A 17,180-nucleotide genomic window follows, 5' to 3' on the forward strand; every position below is an offset into this window, starting at 1 on the left:
AAAGTTGTAAAATTTTAGAAATAGATTTCTTCAAGTCATATTTTGAGACTAAAATATCTTCTGGGTACTAAAATAGATCGGAAGTTTAAATTGAGCAATCAGTTCTATAATGGCGTCCAAAAGCCACACAAAAACTACAGAAAAGCACATTTGTAAAACAGATTTCGCAGATTTTCCGTTTAAAGGATAATTTTGTGTGATTGCAACAAAAGTTCATTATATAGTTTCTGGACGAACATGAACATAATTGAACAATAACAGAGTTTGTTCACATTGCTCTAAAAAACTACAGGACACCTTTTTAAAATATATTTTTTTAAATTTACGTTGTGAAGTCGAGGATGGAACAAACAGTATTGTACATCAAATACATGATGCTCGTCGACGTTCAAAACCCAGTTCAAAGCTAGCAAAGGCGGTATAAGATGTGAAATGAAAAAAAATACCATTTAGCAAAATATTTATCTAGCTAATGTTAAAAGAAACAAAATATTTCCAGTTAGCCATTTTGAATTATAATCAATTGGCATATATCTTGATAAACGTTCATCAATCGTTATGAGAGGGATGCATGAGTTTCTCCGTGCAACAAAAAAGGGAAAAATCAACAAAATAGTTTGTTTTTCAACGACAGAATCCCCGAATTGTCTCAAATTACCTAGTAAATATGAGGGAACGATCCAGATATCGTCTTCAATTTAAACTATTTCAAACTTTGACAAAGTCATGTTGAAAATAAAAATTACAGATCAAAGACATGAAAAACAAATGTTATAAAAAAATTCAATAATTTATTTCAGATTTTTATTTTGCCTCCAAACGTACGTTTCCATCTCAGATATTTCTATGCGCTAGATAATACATTTCCCTTAAATGTACTCGCAGGGGGACCTGAAAATAAAAATATACAGGGTGTTCTAATAAACATAGAAATAAAATGACGAACAAATCTTTGATCATAGCGTTATTATTTGTAAATCTAATTATACTGATTAAATTTTGTTTTAAATTTGATTAAGATTTTATCATTTTTTCATAGTATTGATTAATAAATTTTTAGTAAATAATATGTATTACCAAAATTTCAATATCTCCGTCAATTTTATCAAAATAAAAATAGAAATATAAAAAAGAAACGTTGTCTTAAGTTGCTTACAACTTTATTTTTTAGCCATTTACAAAAATGTCTTTACTGCAAGCCACTTTTATATCAATTTTCAGTTAGAAAATAAGAAAATCTTTGACATTTTTGCTCAGACGAATGTTTAAATGGTACCGTTGTGAATCAGTCATGCAGCTTTTTGAACGGAGTCAAATACAATTTCTTTTACATTCCCTTTAAATAGATGTGAATCCAGTTTACCTGGAAGTACCGTAGCTGAGCAAGGTTTGCCTCCAAGGAGAACATGAAGCTGAGTGCCTGGATGCGAGAAGAGGCAAGGTACTGAAGCCATGCATAGACCTGAGTTTAGAATAGGACTCCAGCACCCTGATGTCGTGTATCCTACAATTGCAAAACAATTTATAAAACTTGTTCAAAGAAAAAATATAAAAAGAAACAAGAAAAGGTATTTAAAAAAAAAATATTTTGTTTATGGATATATATCGATTATCTGACCTACTGGTTTCCCTTCACATATCACGGTTTCATCTCCCTCAGGTTCCAGGTTTAGTATCTCCGGAGATATCTGGAGATGAACTGTACTCCGGGTTGGAACTAGTTTCATTGCTTCCAACAGAGCATCACGACCAACAAAATCCGACTAAAATACATTTTTAACTTTTTCTTGAACTTGTTCTTGAACTTGTTCTTGAACTTGTTCTTGAACTTGTTCTTGGACTTGTTCTTGAACTTGTTCTTTAATTTGTTCTTGAACTTGTTCTTGAACTTGTTCTTGAACTTGTTCTTGAACTTGTTCTTGAACTTGTTCTTGAACTTGTTCTTAAACTTGTTCTTGAACTTGAGACTTAAAAGACGATTGTACGGATTTTCGCTGTCTCTGAAGTGTTTACTAGTATCTAGGGTTCCCAGTAAATGTGTTTCGTTCTTTGCCAAATCATGCATCCGACTTTATTTAACATTGAAATCATCCAGGTCGTCACTATAGTCTTATACTTTGAGGGTAACCCTGTACAACAAACTCTCTTTAACCTATCTATGAAATCTATGAAATCTATGAATTTACTTGTTTTTTGAATTTGATAAAAGGTAGAAGACCAGTTTCTATTGGAGTTGTATCTTTATTCATCTCCCGACCCCAGGCTCGGAATCCTACAACAAAGTATTAAAATGAAAAAATATTTTTTTATTGAATTTCATATTAAGTTGTAACAAAATATAAAGGACACTGAATCAGACTTCTTTTTGGATCAAGGCGCCAAAAAAATTTAGTTGTCATTGTTTGATAATTTAAAAAGAGAAAATGCTGCAGATAGAGCAACAATCAAAATTTAAAATCAAAGATGGGCACGAAGCGCCCTGGAAGCCTAGTTTTGTTTAATAATGAACTAGTAGAAATGTCCGTCGTTATCCGTGAAATTTTAAAACACTTTAGACATTTTTTAGCGTTTGTTACTTCCAGGGTACCTAATCTCTATGGGTTTCCTAAAAAAATCAACCAATTTGGTCCAAGTGCAGCCGCATGAGCTGAGAGCTTCATTATATAAATAGAAAAATAAAGAGTAGAATACAGTATGTTTTATACCCTTCTCTATCCTGAGGGTATTAACGACCCTGGTCCCGAAATGTCCAATGTCCAGATGTTTTCCCTCCTGCAGTACAGTATTGTACAAGGGAACCATGTTCTCCATATCCGTGTACACCTCCCAACCAAGCTCTCCTGCAATACAAGATTCAGGAAATATCATAAAAACCGAATTATACGTGAATCTTTGATATTTCAAAATCAGATTGGCAAGGACTCAATTCCTGTATAGAATATTCTAACCTATATAGGATATCCTAACCTAAATAGGATATTCTAACCTGTATAGGATATTCTAACTTGTATAGGATATTCTAACCAGTATAGAATATTCTAACCTATGTAGGATAATCTAACCTGTATGGGATATCCTAACCTGTATAGGATATTCTAACCCGTATAGGATATTCTAGCCTGTATAGAATATTATAAACTATATCGGATATTCTAACTTATATAGGATATTCTAACCTGTATAGGATGATATTCTAACCTGTATAGGATATTCTAACCTGTATAGGATATTCTAACCTGTATAGGATATTCTAACCTGTATAGGATATTCTAACCTGTATAGGATATCCTAACTGCAAGGCAGTCAACACCAGCAAGCTGAAGGTTTCTAGCTTCTAGAAACTTCCAATCATCAATCTACAAAATAAACTTGATTAAAAGAAACTATCCGAACTTCTAGAAACTTCCAATCATCAATCTACAAAATAAACTTGATCAAAAGAAACTATCCGAACTTCTAGAAACTTCCAATCATCAATCTACAAAATAAACTTGATCAAAAGAAACTATCCGAACTTCTAGAAACTTCCAATCAACAATCTACAAAAATAAACTTGATTAAAAGAAACTATCCGAACTGTTAATTTCCTATACAATTAAGAGACTCGAGCTCCTAAAAAACATCCTGAGTAAAATTATGCATTTTTGAAACCAAAAAGTGTTAAAACTATGTACCAATTGTGGCAGATGAAACAGACCGATTTAACTAATCTAGTGATTAAATAAGTGTCTAGTATAACAATTTTCTTAATAACAACAACAAATACTAAAATGTTGTTTATCTATTCAATTGTTTTCTGGTAATTAAACACTGTAGAAGAGACGAGGTTTGTTACATGTCTTACACAAATTTAAATATACGGAACAATTCTAGGTTTTTTGGAGGGCATCCAAAACATCAAACCCTCTTTTTTAATCTCCGTCATTTGTCCTACACAATACACTTATTTGTCTTACAGATAATTTTTACAACCCATCATTTGTCCTACAAATAGAGGAAAACATCTCTAGATCTGTAGGAAAACTAAATTGTAGGACAAATGATGTGTTGGGCAAATTATGTATAGGATAAAAGATGTGTAGGACAAATGATGTGTAAGACAAATGATGTGTAGGACAAATAATGTGTAGGACAAATGATATGTAGGACAAATTATGTGTAGGACAAATGATGTGTAGCACAAATGATGTGAAGGAAAAATGATGTATAGGACATGCAAATAATGTGTAGGAAAAATGATGTGAAGGACAAATGTTGTGAAGAACAAATGTTGTGAAGGACGAATGTTGTGAAGGACAAATGATGTGTAAGAAAAATGATGTGTAGGACAAAAGATCCAACCTTAGCATCAGATATCCTTGTCATGAGTTGACCGGCCCTAGGTCCAACTAGGCTGAGTACTCCTAGGTTGTCTGAATCATTTCTTATTTTCGCATCAACCTTCATATCTCGGGATATCTAAAATATATCTCAACTCAAGTATAATTTACTATTAGGTTGTCCAATAAATTCTTTTAAAGTTACTCAAGAATGGGATATGTGTTCCTACAAACATTTCAATAATTTTAATTATTCTTAATTGAATATTCGTAATGTTTGTTACTGTAATGGTTTGATAGAGCTGAGCAACATATTGTTTATTATCATGTTTATTTGTATTCTCTGCCACACGAGGATTATACTTTTCTATGTGATATTTATATTGTAAAAATATTAATCTTCGTGTAATAAATGATTTGATTTGATTTGAAGAAATCTATGTGTATATCCACAACCATTTGTGAATCATGCGGAAATTGCAAGCAGAAATAACTAAAACAAAAGTAAAATAAAAATAAAATAATGATAGATATTGTAATGAAGTTTAATTGTAAATGAAAAAAATCCTTAAAAAAAATTTTAAGATAAAATATTTCTTTAGACAAAATCACATATAAAAAAGAATTAAAGTCTTTTTGACTAGTTACTCAAATTTTCATGATATAGTTCTGCTATTTTATAATTGTATGTAATCAAACAAAATAGTTAAGATTTCAAAATCCTTTACAGAATTAATTAAAATTGAAAGATAAAGCAAAGACGACAATAATTGCAATGTTTATTGGATATGACTGTATTATTATACCTGCTCAAGATATCTTAAGTCATGTAGCTCGCTTCCTCCCCCAGTAACAACCAAAAAACTAGAAATTGTTTTATCTAATTTAATTTTCAAACAAAATGTTATATTTCTATTTCTATATGTATTCTGTTAAGTAAAACAATCTTCTCTGATTGTTTATTAAGGACATTTGCAGTTGCCACTGAGCCTCAGGACAGTCGAGGTTTTTATGTAGCACTTCTAGTTTCACATGGCTGAGCGGAACTCTGTTTGGAATGAAACATGGCAGTATACCCTACTTGAAAAAAAAGAAAACAATAGTTCAGAGAGGGAGGGGTTTTCCTGTGCTTCTCTTTCCCCCTCCCTCTTGCCAGAAACAAGGAAAATGAAAACATAGAAAGGAGAATCCTGATAGGTGGTGCACCATGCACAGTGATACCAATTTATACTCTACTGCCTGTGAGGAAAAGATTGCTGTAGACAAGGCCATATTCTGAAGTACAATAGCAGCAACTCCCCATTTATGTACATGCGATGCAACTCCAATGGGTAACCTTATAAAAATTTTGCAGAACTGGGAAAGAGTATAAATCCGGGAGAATGTAGGGATCTTCTATGGGAGTCCCTCCATACCCTCCCTTCCTGACCTATACTCCAAACTTCTAACGCCTCCATTTGTCACAAACAGCATTTGGAATTGATTTCTTAGTGGAAAAATGTTGTGGGCTCAATTTTTAAGACCTCTATGCATAACCAGGATTTGGACATGAAACTCAAATCAACAATTGCCAAAACCCTCCTGACCTTAAAACAGCCTGATCGACTGTGCAACGTCAGACATTCCTGGTTACCGCAATAAATCTGTAAACTAACTGAGTCAGCCAAATTAGAACACACTAAAACATTCAATGAACCTGTGTGAGTGTCTAAAAAATACTGGTTTCGACCAAATTTTTTTTTTAAATTATCAGAACCCCCGGGGACAGTCAACAAATGAAAAAGAAATAAAGGAAGAAATGATGACAAGAAGAATAATAAAATTAAAATTTTTCTGTTTTAATTGTATCCAAATTATAAAATTGTAATTTAAATCATAAATTGTGAAACAAAAATAAGGATGTTCGATCAAAACTGTCCAATAAGAGGTCAAGAGTTTTGATTGCTTTGGCTCAAATTTTGATCAAGGACCTGAATTACTAAATCAGTGAGTCCAAAACTAAAATTAATGTTATTTAGGCTTTAACGCTCAATTCTTCAAATTTTTAGAAAGGAACTGAGTTTTTGCCAGAAACTAAAATTTTTGAATTCTAATATATTTGCAACCCGATGTCGTAGACCTCAGATGTCAAACTATGATTTCTATTAGATCAAGTAATTACAGTTTAAAATATAAAATATATATCAGCCCATTAAATTTCAAATTTTATAAGGATTAGAAAATTTGAGTTTGTGGCAAAAACTCAATACATTTGTGGAATAAATCATCTAGATTTTCCATTTTTATTGGCTATCACTGTGAATAAGAATGATGGGAACTGTGTGTACCTGTCTTGTCCAGTTGATGTTATTGTGAGCTCTGCGTAGACTTTACCCCTGGGGGTAAGCAAATGAACTAAAGATGTTCTCCCAGGTTTAGGAACTGTACCAGCTACAGCGTAATCGAGAAACCTACGGCTATCAGGACCTGACACGGTAAACTTTCCAAACGAGGATAAATCAACCACTCCAACCTTCTTTGTGACAATATCGTACTCTCGACCCTGCTCTAGCTGCCAGTTGGTTCGGTTAAAGGACGGTTTATAATCAGCAGTTTCTCCGGGTGCAGCAAACCATAGAGGAATCTCCCAACCTGAGGAGAATCCCATTCTAGCTCCTGCATCCTTTAATGCTTGATAGAGGGGGGTTTTCCTTTGTGTTGGTCTCCCTGAAAACCGCTCCTCGTAAGGGTATCCAAATGCATTGTTCATCCCGTAGGATTCTCTTGTTTTCTCCAGAGCATAATCCATAGTTGTCCACTTTCCATACCTTAACGGATCCATTTCACTCAACTCAAACGGTGCTTCACCGTCACAAATCCAACTAGAGAGATATTTCCCAACTCCTCCTCCGTGTGCTATTCCGTATCCGAACCCTAGAGCCAACCACATGTTGGGAAGCATACTAGGACCAACCATAGGTAGCAGATCAGGAGTATATGTAATAGGACCGTTCACTACCGTTTGAATCTCTGCGGTCTGAAAACAGGGAAAGTCCTCCATGCATTTCTCTAGATGTGGTGAGAGTCTGTCAAGATCTCCAGGATACAGTTCCTTTCCGAACCCTAGAGGAACACCCTTCTCCGCCCAGTCTTTCATCTGAACCATCACCTCCGCACTCTCATAAGGTCCAATCAGTAATCCATCTCTCTCCATTCTCAGATAGAATGATCCGTCCAGATGACGGAGAACTGGGATCTCTTTCTTTAGTGCTTGAACCTCTGGGACGGATTTAGTGACAAGATACTGATGCTGGACCGGGACTAGAGGCATATCCTGACCTGCCAACCTTGCAACCTCACGACCCCAGAACCCAGAGCAGTTTACAACCCTGTTAGCGTGAATTGAACCTTTCGGAGTAACAACGTCCCAGGTTCCATCCGTCCTAGGATTTAAACCCTGAACCTCAGTGTTAAGTTCAATGTTTGCTCCGAATTTCCTTGCTCCGATAGCAATTGCTTGAGTAAGACTGTACGGGTCGATGTGTCCCTCGCCAGGAGAAAACAATCCACCATGAATCTAAAAAAGTAAAAAATTTCTAAAATTTTTAATTTTTACTTTTTTTATCAGTAAAAAGTTTTAGCGATAAAGTAACTTTTTCGCCCTACAACGGGAAATATTAGGTGTGATAAAATCCATCAAAATTGAATAAAAAATTAGATTAAGAATTTCACAAAATAAATGTTTGTTATGAAACCCTCAAAATTGGCCTGATTAATAGGTGTACCCTGTATCACAGTCTCACAGAGTAATAACATCTTTATTTAATGACAAACTACCATTAATGTAGGTGTATGATAATAATTCATTAATGTAATGAAAACAAAAGAAACTGAGTACACCCATTCAAAGTCTAGTTTACTAATACATATGTCTTTGCTACCTAGAAGGGAATTTAATGAATTGGAGAAAGGTCGCTGATTCAAATCCCGAATCACCGATTCAAAGTTAAAGATTAATGAGGATTTGAATTTAGGCTTTGAACCGGCGGGGGTAGTTAATGGCGACCTCTCCAATTCGTAAAAAATTGATATGCCAAACTTGAACCTTTTGATCTAGTAGAATTCATAGTTTGAAAAAAAAAACAATTTGATTTTGAGCCAAATAATTCTTTTCTTGTAGTAATAACCAGACAACTTTGGAATGTAAAGACGACTTTTAGACTTAAGTTATGACTTATGATAGTTCAATAAGCATGGGCCGGATCAATTATGCAGTGCACAACTTTTTGCTTAGTAATAACATCAAATACAACTGAGTTTTGCTATAATGTCGTCTTCCTATTTCAGAGTTTTCTGGTTATTACTTGAGATAAGCAATATTGGCAAGAATAAAAGGGTTCTGAACAACCCAAAAAACGAGGGTCTGAAAATTCTAAACGTTCATTTCTTTTGTTTTTGTTGATGCAGGATAAAATAAAATGTTCTTACATTATCCATCCTGAGAATAGGAACCAGTTCAGCCACCTCGTCAGGATTTAACAAGCGCAGAGGAGCATCTTTGTGTCCATTACGACCCAAAGCATATCTAAAGTTTTTAAAAATATTAACATATATTAACAATATATTAATATTAACAATTGAAATAAAATTATAAAATGTTTAAAATTAAAAACAATCGCATTGTATGTTTGTAATTGACAAAAAAGTATATTAAAGGGACAGACCGGCCATTTAAGGTTGAATGAATATGCGTGATGTGGACAAATTCTTAAGGATTCATTTAAGATATATAAAACTTTTCCACGATGTATAATTACTGAGTTTGAGTGCATAGTCGACGTTCAAAATCATGAATTTGGGTGGGTTCGTTTTCAGGATCTTTTTTTAAAATTATTAAATAACGACGACTAAAAATAAAGTAAAAATTATACAGCAAACTAATTAGATGGTTAGGAACATATTTCTCAAAAGAAATTTGCCAATAAATCAATGCTACTTTCAATTATTTCGTTTTCATCATTATCTTGAATTTATAATTTTCTATGAATTTGTTCGCAGATTTCTAAAAATTCTTCAAATGTCGTCTTTTCAATAAAAATTCCAGAAAATCTTTGTGAATAATTAGAGATTAAAGAAACTAATAATTGAGTAAGATTACTTATTTTCGATGATAAGATTAATTTTTATTTTCTCAACCTGTTACTAAACCACTAATTAGTTTATTATAGAATTTTGTTCACATTTTTTGACGTCGTTATTTAATTATTTTAAAAAAGCAATTCTGAAAACGTATCCACCCAAAAGTACGATTTTGAACGTCGATTTTGCACTCAAACTCAGGATTTACAGATCTTTAAAAAGTTTTATATGTCCAAATGAATGCTAAAGAATTGGTCCACAACACTGCATACTCAGTTCATCTACCTTACATGGCCGGTCTGTCCCTTTTAAAAGATAAAGTTTTCTTCAGAAATATGAGAGACAAAAAATGTATAAAGATGATGATTGATGAAGTAGCAAATAAACAAAATTAAGAAATTATTTTTATTTCAAACAATTAAGGTATTTAAATACTTATAATGTGAAATATCGATTAATTTTTCGTTTTATTTATTGTCCAAGTTGTTTAGTGTTCTATATATATTGATGTAGTCAGGGTACATACATTTTAAGATTAATTTAAACCAAATTTAATAAATAAATAATTGTGGAACTAACATCTACTTTTTTACTCTACAGAGGTTTGATCCATCACCATTACTGAATTTTAAATTTGGTTATTTTTTCAAAATGATTGACTCTTTGTTACAACCTTAATTTTTTTAATCCCTATATCTTTGCAACCTGATGGTGTAAAACCGATGACATAGATTATTTGATCTATCAAATTCCATACTTTAAAATATTTAAGTTTGTACGACAGTGGGTTGCAAAGATATAGAGATTTGAAAATTTGAATTTGTGGCGAAGACTTAAAAGTTTGACCTCATTTCATCTAGTCTAGGAATAGATGTTGCTAGACGGAGAGAACCTGGACGATGAAACCCAACTTCTTGACCTGAAAACAACCTAATTTTATTTATATTTGAAAGAGACCGTGCATTTCTTGAATTGAAAAGGAACTTTTAGTTGTTTGGATCTTAACGGACTTTTCATTTTTAGATCTTAAAGCAACTGTTGTTTGGATGTTTGGTTCTTGTTAAAATATGAAGCTACTTAAGGATCATTTATTAGATATTTTGAGACTGTTCATTGTTTATATTTTAGAATGTTCATTAGTTGAATCTTACAGGAACTGTTTTACTGTTCATTGTAAAGATCTCTCAAACAATGTTCATTGGTTAAATCTTACAGGAACTGTTTTACTGTTCATTGTAAAGATCTCTCAAACAATGTTCATTGGTTGAATCTTACAAGAACTGTTACACTGTTCATTGTAAAGATCTCTCAAACAATGTTCATTGGTTGAATCTTACATCTTAAATCTTAAATCTGTTATCGTTCAGATCTCTCAAACAATGTTTAGTTATTAAATCTTACAGGGATATTATACGGTTCATTCGTTAAGATCTTCAAGGTAATGTTCATTGGTTAAATCTTACAGGAACTGTTATACAGTTCATTAATAAGATCTTTCAGGTAATGTTTATTGGTTAAATCTTATTGGAACTGTCATACTTTTCATTGTTAAGATCTCTCAAACAATGTTCATTGGTTAAATCTTACAAGAACTGTTTTTGTGTTAATCGATAAGATCTCTCAAACAATGTTTAGTTATTAAATCTTACAGGGATATTATACGGTTCATTGTTAAGATCTTCAAGGTAATATTCGATGGTTAAATCTTACAGGAACTGTTATACTGTTTATTGATAAGATCTTCCAGGTTATGTACCGTACGTTCATTTCTTAAATCTTACAGGAACTGTTATACTGTTCATTTATAAGATCTTCAAGGTAATGTACGTTCATTGCTTAAATCTTACAGGAACTGTTATTCTGTTCATTAATAAGATATTTAAGTTAACGTTCATTGGTTAAATCTAACAGGAACTGTTATACTGTTCATTGTTAAGATCTTTCAGGTAATGTAATTTCATTGGTTAAATCTTACAGGAACAGTTATACTATTCATTCATAAGATCTTCAAGGTTATGTATGTTTTTTGCTTACATCTTACAGGAACTGTTATTCTTTTCATTGATAAGATATTTAAGTTAATGTTCATTGGTTAAATCTAACAGGATCTGTTATGCTGTTCATTGTTAAGATCTTTCAGGTAATGTAATTTCATTGGTTAAATCTTACAGGAACAGTTATACTATTCATTCCTAAGATCTTCAGGGTTATGGATTTTTTTGCTTAAATCTCAGAGGTAATGTTTTAATTTAATTGTTAATATTATTAAGACAATGTTTATTTCCTATATCTGTAAAAGACTCCTTTACTTTTCATTGCAAAGATCTTTAAGGTGGTGTTCATTGTTTTAAAGGATATTTTTATGGCGATATTTAAATTACTGTTTATAATTGTTGATATCTTAAAGAATCCCCTTCGGTGTGTGGGTTTTAAAGGGACCGCTTGCTGTCAAATTTTTATTATAAAAATGAAATGAATTTTTACAAAACCTGTCTCCGCGGTTATCTGCGCGTAGAGATTCATGGAATCATAATTAATCCGCTTCACGTTGGGTGTTGGATGATATATGGTGACCAGCCCAGCTGCATGCCAGGTTGACCCAGCGGTCAGATCAGTTTTCTCTAGGAGTAGAACATCCCTACCCCGTCTAGCAAGATGGTAGGCTACAGATACTCCAACTATACCTCCACCAACAACTACAGTATCTCGGACATCTCGGGACTCACTCGAAGAAGTTCTGCGAATCAAGTTTAAAAGTACTGTTCAATGACAAATGTTGGTTACAACATTATTTTGGAAGAAAATATGCAAAATGTAAAAATTTTAAAATTTTTTTTAAAGGAATGGCCTATCTATAAAATGTCTTCGAGAAAAAGTCTCTTTATCTAATGTATTCCAGCAAAGTATTTCGTTGTGGCCTGGAAGAAAAAATCGGGAAAAGGTAGTGTTCCTTTTTTTAACGTTTATGATTCAAAATTCTGACTAAAAAAGCAGACATTTTTCAAATGCATGTATTTCAAAAACTCTTTCATTAGTACGTAGCAAATCTAAGTTACTGCAAATAGGTTGTCAATCTATTTGAGTTACTGTACTAAACAATTGCAGTAAATGGAGTGTTCGCGAAAAAAAACGCTGAATGTCCAAGAGCGCATACTCAGTGTAAATTCAATTAGTTTCATTGTATAACTCAAACCTTAAATATAGTTAAATTAAATTTATACCCCCTCCCCCCTCTATTTGCTCTGCTTAAAACTAATTGTTGTCTTATTCTTATTCTTCGTTAAACAAATTTTATTTTCCGGCTGGGGCTGGATTTTCGAATGTTTTTTAAAAATTGGAAAATTTTATCTTTGTTTTGTAAAATCCTCGAAATTGAATATTCTCAAAAGGTACACTTTTATCTATTAAATGTTACTATTGGTTAATGTTAAAATCAGGTGTGCTGGGCAAGAATAAGCTTGCACCCCTTAAAAATAGTTGACATAGTTTCTTCCCGCTTCTCGCTAATTATTTTCAAATTTTACCTTTCATCTAAAATCTCCCCCCGCCTACTTGATAAACAGTTATAGCTATATTCCTTTTGCTGGTGTTTGGCATGTCTTCGCGCAACCCCCATGAAGGCTAGAAGGTCAGGGGGAGATTACATTTGAAGAGGAGGATTAGGGGTGAATAAAGAGGACGAAGAACTGATAATAGTCTTCAGGAGACTACTTAGGACTTCAGAAAGTAATACAGAACTATACAGAGGGATGCATTATAATATATAGTCCTTGAATCGGGACTGCATTGCAGGGCTACATGTGGAGTAGTCAAGAGACTACTGAGGACTTCAGAGAGAAATACAGAACTATACAGAGGGATGCATTATAATATATAGTCCTTGAATCGGGACTACATTGCAGGGCTACATGGGGAGTAGTCAAGAGACTATTGAGGACTTCGAGAGAAATACAGAACTATACAGAGAGATACATTATAATATATAGTCCTTCAATTGGCACTACATTGACCTACAATGAGGAGTAGTTTTAAGAGACTACTTTTGACCTTAGAAAGAAATACAGAACTATACAAAGAGATACATTATACTTAATATAGAAAAACAAAGCAAAGAGATAATGATTAAATTATTAGAGTTTTCACCTCCTTACGTTTGAACTATTTTTACGGTCATTAGAATCGCAGGCCCAAACTTTGACGCATTTACGCAGAATAAAACTTGTTGTCAAGAGCCGGTGTCGTCGTCTATCAGTTCAACTCCCTGCGACAGTTCATCTCCCCCTAGTGTTATTAAACATTTCAACACAATATTATACATTAAAATCAATGCCATAACACGTGCCGATGTTTGTTAACATATATATTAAAATTTAGATTTAAAAAACACAATATATTTTCTGTGTTTTGAATAAATATTGATTGTTTGAATATTTGAAAGGAAGACTACATGGGCAATAACTCCTTTTGCGTTGTCCCCCTTCAATAATACAATTTATATTGTAATGTGCATTTATTTATTAAATTAACAATTTTACAAGTTTTTATATTGTTTTCTAAAATTGTGTTGAATTGATGACAACTTTAAGGGGAATGAACTGTCACAAAGGAGAACTGATGCGGGACCCCGACCCAAGGTTATAATGCAAGGAAAGTTAATTGCAGTTGCGTATACTCTGCGTAAATATTAAAACCAGTTCTCTCTGGGCGGAATTTGTAAACAAGAATAGATGCACCAGTGTTCGTTCAGTATCCGAGGAGGTTAAAAGCATTTAATTTTGATAATTTTGATAATTCACATAATAGTTTCCTATGACCAGAATATTTCATTGATTTTTTATGTGAAAGATGGATTCCATGTCAGGCTCGACTTCCGTCGTGTGTTTACATTACCACCCAGAGACAGTACACTGCAGTACAAAAGATGCGCACACCTCTGAAATAAATTTCCTTGCATTATAACCTCGCACCGACCCATGTTAAACTCGTTTCTGGGGGCGCGGCATTTTCTGTATTGTAAAAATACTGTCAGACCGGTTCTTAATCTTATGTAACTCCGGATAATTCTGGATTCGATATGGTGCTTAACTACAGGGTGTCCCACGAAACATGATGAAAAAAGGTTGTCTTTGATCTTTGAATAATTTGCTGTAGTTATTTGAACACCAATTTCAGAAAACAAATTCCAGAACTTTTAATAATAAAATATCAAAAATCATACATGTAAAAGTAGGTTGACGAATAAATGCCGCAAATAATTTCAAAGATTAAAGACGATGACTCAATCCAAACCAAAGACGATGACTCAATCCAAACCAAAGACGATGACTCAATCAAGCAGGAAAAGCAGCGAAATCTTCCTTTTATTAATATTATATTCGAATAAATGGTTTCCGTTAAAGAAACCCGATAAATACAAGAAGAGCTAAATGTAGTTCTAGAAAGAGCGGCGGGAAGGTCCCTGGAGTGATTATATAAAATATAAATTGTAAAAATCTTTTAATGAAGTTTTTGAACTCTTATATAATTCTCTCGAGAGTATCTTTAGTTGTAAAATTAATGCAAAAAACTAGTTTTAAATGCATTTATTTCTGTTGCTAATCTAAACTTTAAAACAGATGTGCTTCGCTAATACTTCTGTGATATGAATGGCATGATTTTCTTTAAGAAGTTAATATTTTGCTAGTTTTTTTAAGAGAGGGTTATTTTTTAGTGTCTTAATTGCAATTGATTTACTTTTTTGTAGCCCTAATGAATTGCTACATTGCTACAGAGGGTGGGGGAATGAACGTAGAAAATGCTACATTTCTAGGAGGAGATTTAATTTTATATTGGTCCAAAAATGAAAAATATACAACCTTTAAATATTTTAATATTTTGAATTTTGTATATATCTTTAATCTTTAGTTTTGTTGTAGGTCATTAAAGGAAAAAGTGAACATAAGATACAAAGAAATAGTAACTAAAGTCATAAACGCTTATGTTACTGTGGTATTACTTTCTAAAAAAAATTAGTATTCCTAATAAATATATTTTAGATGAGTTCGAACATTCTATAACTTTAATCAAGGAAGGAAGGCAAAATGGACATTTTATCTAAAATATGGTAAAAATCTGTTTTTTTTATGTCCCATGGGCAATAAATGCAATTTATTTCTTGTTTTTATTCCATCGCAATTACAATGAAATAAAAACAGATTAAAAATATTTGTTTTTTTAGTTTTTCTCTAATTTGCATTTAATTTACAATGCAGTGCAGTGCAGCTTCGACAAAACAAGTTTTTTATATAATTTTCTAATTGTGCGCATAATTTTGTTATTTATAAACAAAAACACAGTTACGGTAATTTTCTTAACACATTCTGCGTAGAAAAATATATATAATACACTATAAAGTGTTTCACAAGATAGTTCCCGTCTTGGATATCCAGTTCTAACCAGATTTTTTTTTGAAACGCAGTTTTCTCTCCACATCAAGATATTTCTGTTACCAACTGTATATACTGTATATATATTGTATATATTGTATATATATATATATAGTAGTATCTACACTTTTATATAGCTATAGTTTTATTATAAACAATCTCAACGTGGTACAAAAATTTTTTTTTGTTTACAAAAATAAAAGACTGTAAATACACACATTTATCATATTTGCCTTTTGTACCCCTTCTAAGAACTTTGTTCCTTTAAAATAAAATCGAGCATAGTTGGACCATGGGAAAAAAATTGATCCTTAAAAATATTAATAACAGTTAAAATGTATTTATATATATATACTTTGCTTGTCTGTCTGGGTGTTTGTTTGTCTGTTTGTATCCATTAAACGTAAAAACGGCTGAACCGATCGGGCCCAAATTTTGTGTGGGACCTCACGTGTGACGTGACCCCAGGGTAGGTTTATGAATGATCAAAATTTCTAAAATTTGCGTTAAAAAGTTTTTTTATTTTTGTAAAATTTGAAAATGCGCAAAAAATATTATGAAATCCGCAAACTAAAGCCACAATTAAAAGTTGAAATAGAAGAATAAAAACTCTAGTAATTAATACTTATATTAGTTGATTACGCATATATTTGATTTTGTTGTATTATCTGTACTGTACACAAAATACATAAACAGGATTTGAATTTTATGAATTAGAAAATACAAAATAGTTTATCCACAGTATTAAGAACATTTAAAAATAATAAAAAGGAAAAAGTAAGTTTTTAATTACTGAAATAAATGAACATATGCTTAATACTTAAATCTTCTAATTCTTAAAACCTGGTACCAAATTTAATGAATTTCAGCTAGGTCGATGAATCAAATCTTGAATCATCGATTTAAAGTTGAAAATTCATGAGGATTTAAGTCAATGATTAAAGATTTTAACTAATTTTAACTAACAATAGAAATTGTGACAAATTTTCAATTCCTTTAATAAAAGTTTGCATCCTTTATTTAAAGAAATCCTGACTTATATTTGATTATATTTGATAATTATATTGGATTTAGATATATTACAGTATGTTTATAAAATTTTGCATATCATATATATTTTTTACCTGCTTAGGTTTCTACTGGGTGTTGTGCATGGGAGACCCAGGATAGAATGAAGTTGAGCGAAACCCTGGGAACATATTTTCAGCTTGGTCCGAGACATTGTTGTAGGTTTAGAGATCATAATACCAGGCACAAGATTCTAGAACAACATTGATCCTTGATCTTTGATCCTTGATCTTTGATCCTTAAAAGAAAG

At 32.2% G+C, this 17,180-nt stretch overlaps 1 protein-coding gene across 2 annotated transcripts; it reads right to left on the reverse strand.

Annotated features, from left to right (window-relative positions):
* Positions 1-297: 297 nt before the first annotated feature.
* LOC111708869 (dimethylglycine dehydrogenase, mitochondrial) lies at positions 298-17,130 on the reverse strand. Of its 2 annotated transcripts, XM_023482372.1 has the most exons (13): positions 16,987-17,130; positions 11,927-12,174; positions 10,284-10,356; positions 8,787-8,883; positions 6,647-7,875; positions 5,126-5,183; positions 4,342-4,458; positions 3,275-3,356; positions 2,706-2,840; positions 2,187-2,272; positions 1,619-1,763; positions 1,364-1,504; positions 298-891 (listed from the first exon to the last, which is right to left on the reverse strand). In XM_023482372.1, the coding sequence occupies exons 1-13, from the start codon at positions 17,103-17,105 to the stop codon at positions 845-847; spliced, it is 2,577 nt and encodes an 858-aa protein (XP_023338140.1). In that variant the 5' UTR covers positions 17,106-17,130; the 3' UTR covers positions 298-844. The 2 variants fall into 2 exon arrangements, with proteins under 2 accessions (XP_023338140.1, XP_023338141.1); XM_023482373.1 differs by lacking the exons at positions 10,284-10,356; positions 11,927-12,174.
* Positions 17,131-17,180: the final 50 nt, after the last annotated feature.

Source organism: Eurytemora carolleeae, unplaced genomic scaffold (assembly GCF_000591075.1).
Source record: "Eurytemora carolleeae unplaced genomic scaffold, Eaff_2.0 scaffold915, whole genome shotgun sequence".
Classification (NCBI taxonomy): Eukaryota; Metazoa; Arthropoda; class Copepoda; order Calanoida; family Temoridae; genus Eurytemora; species Eurytemora carolleeae.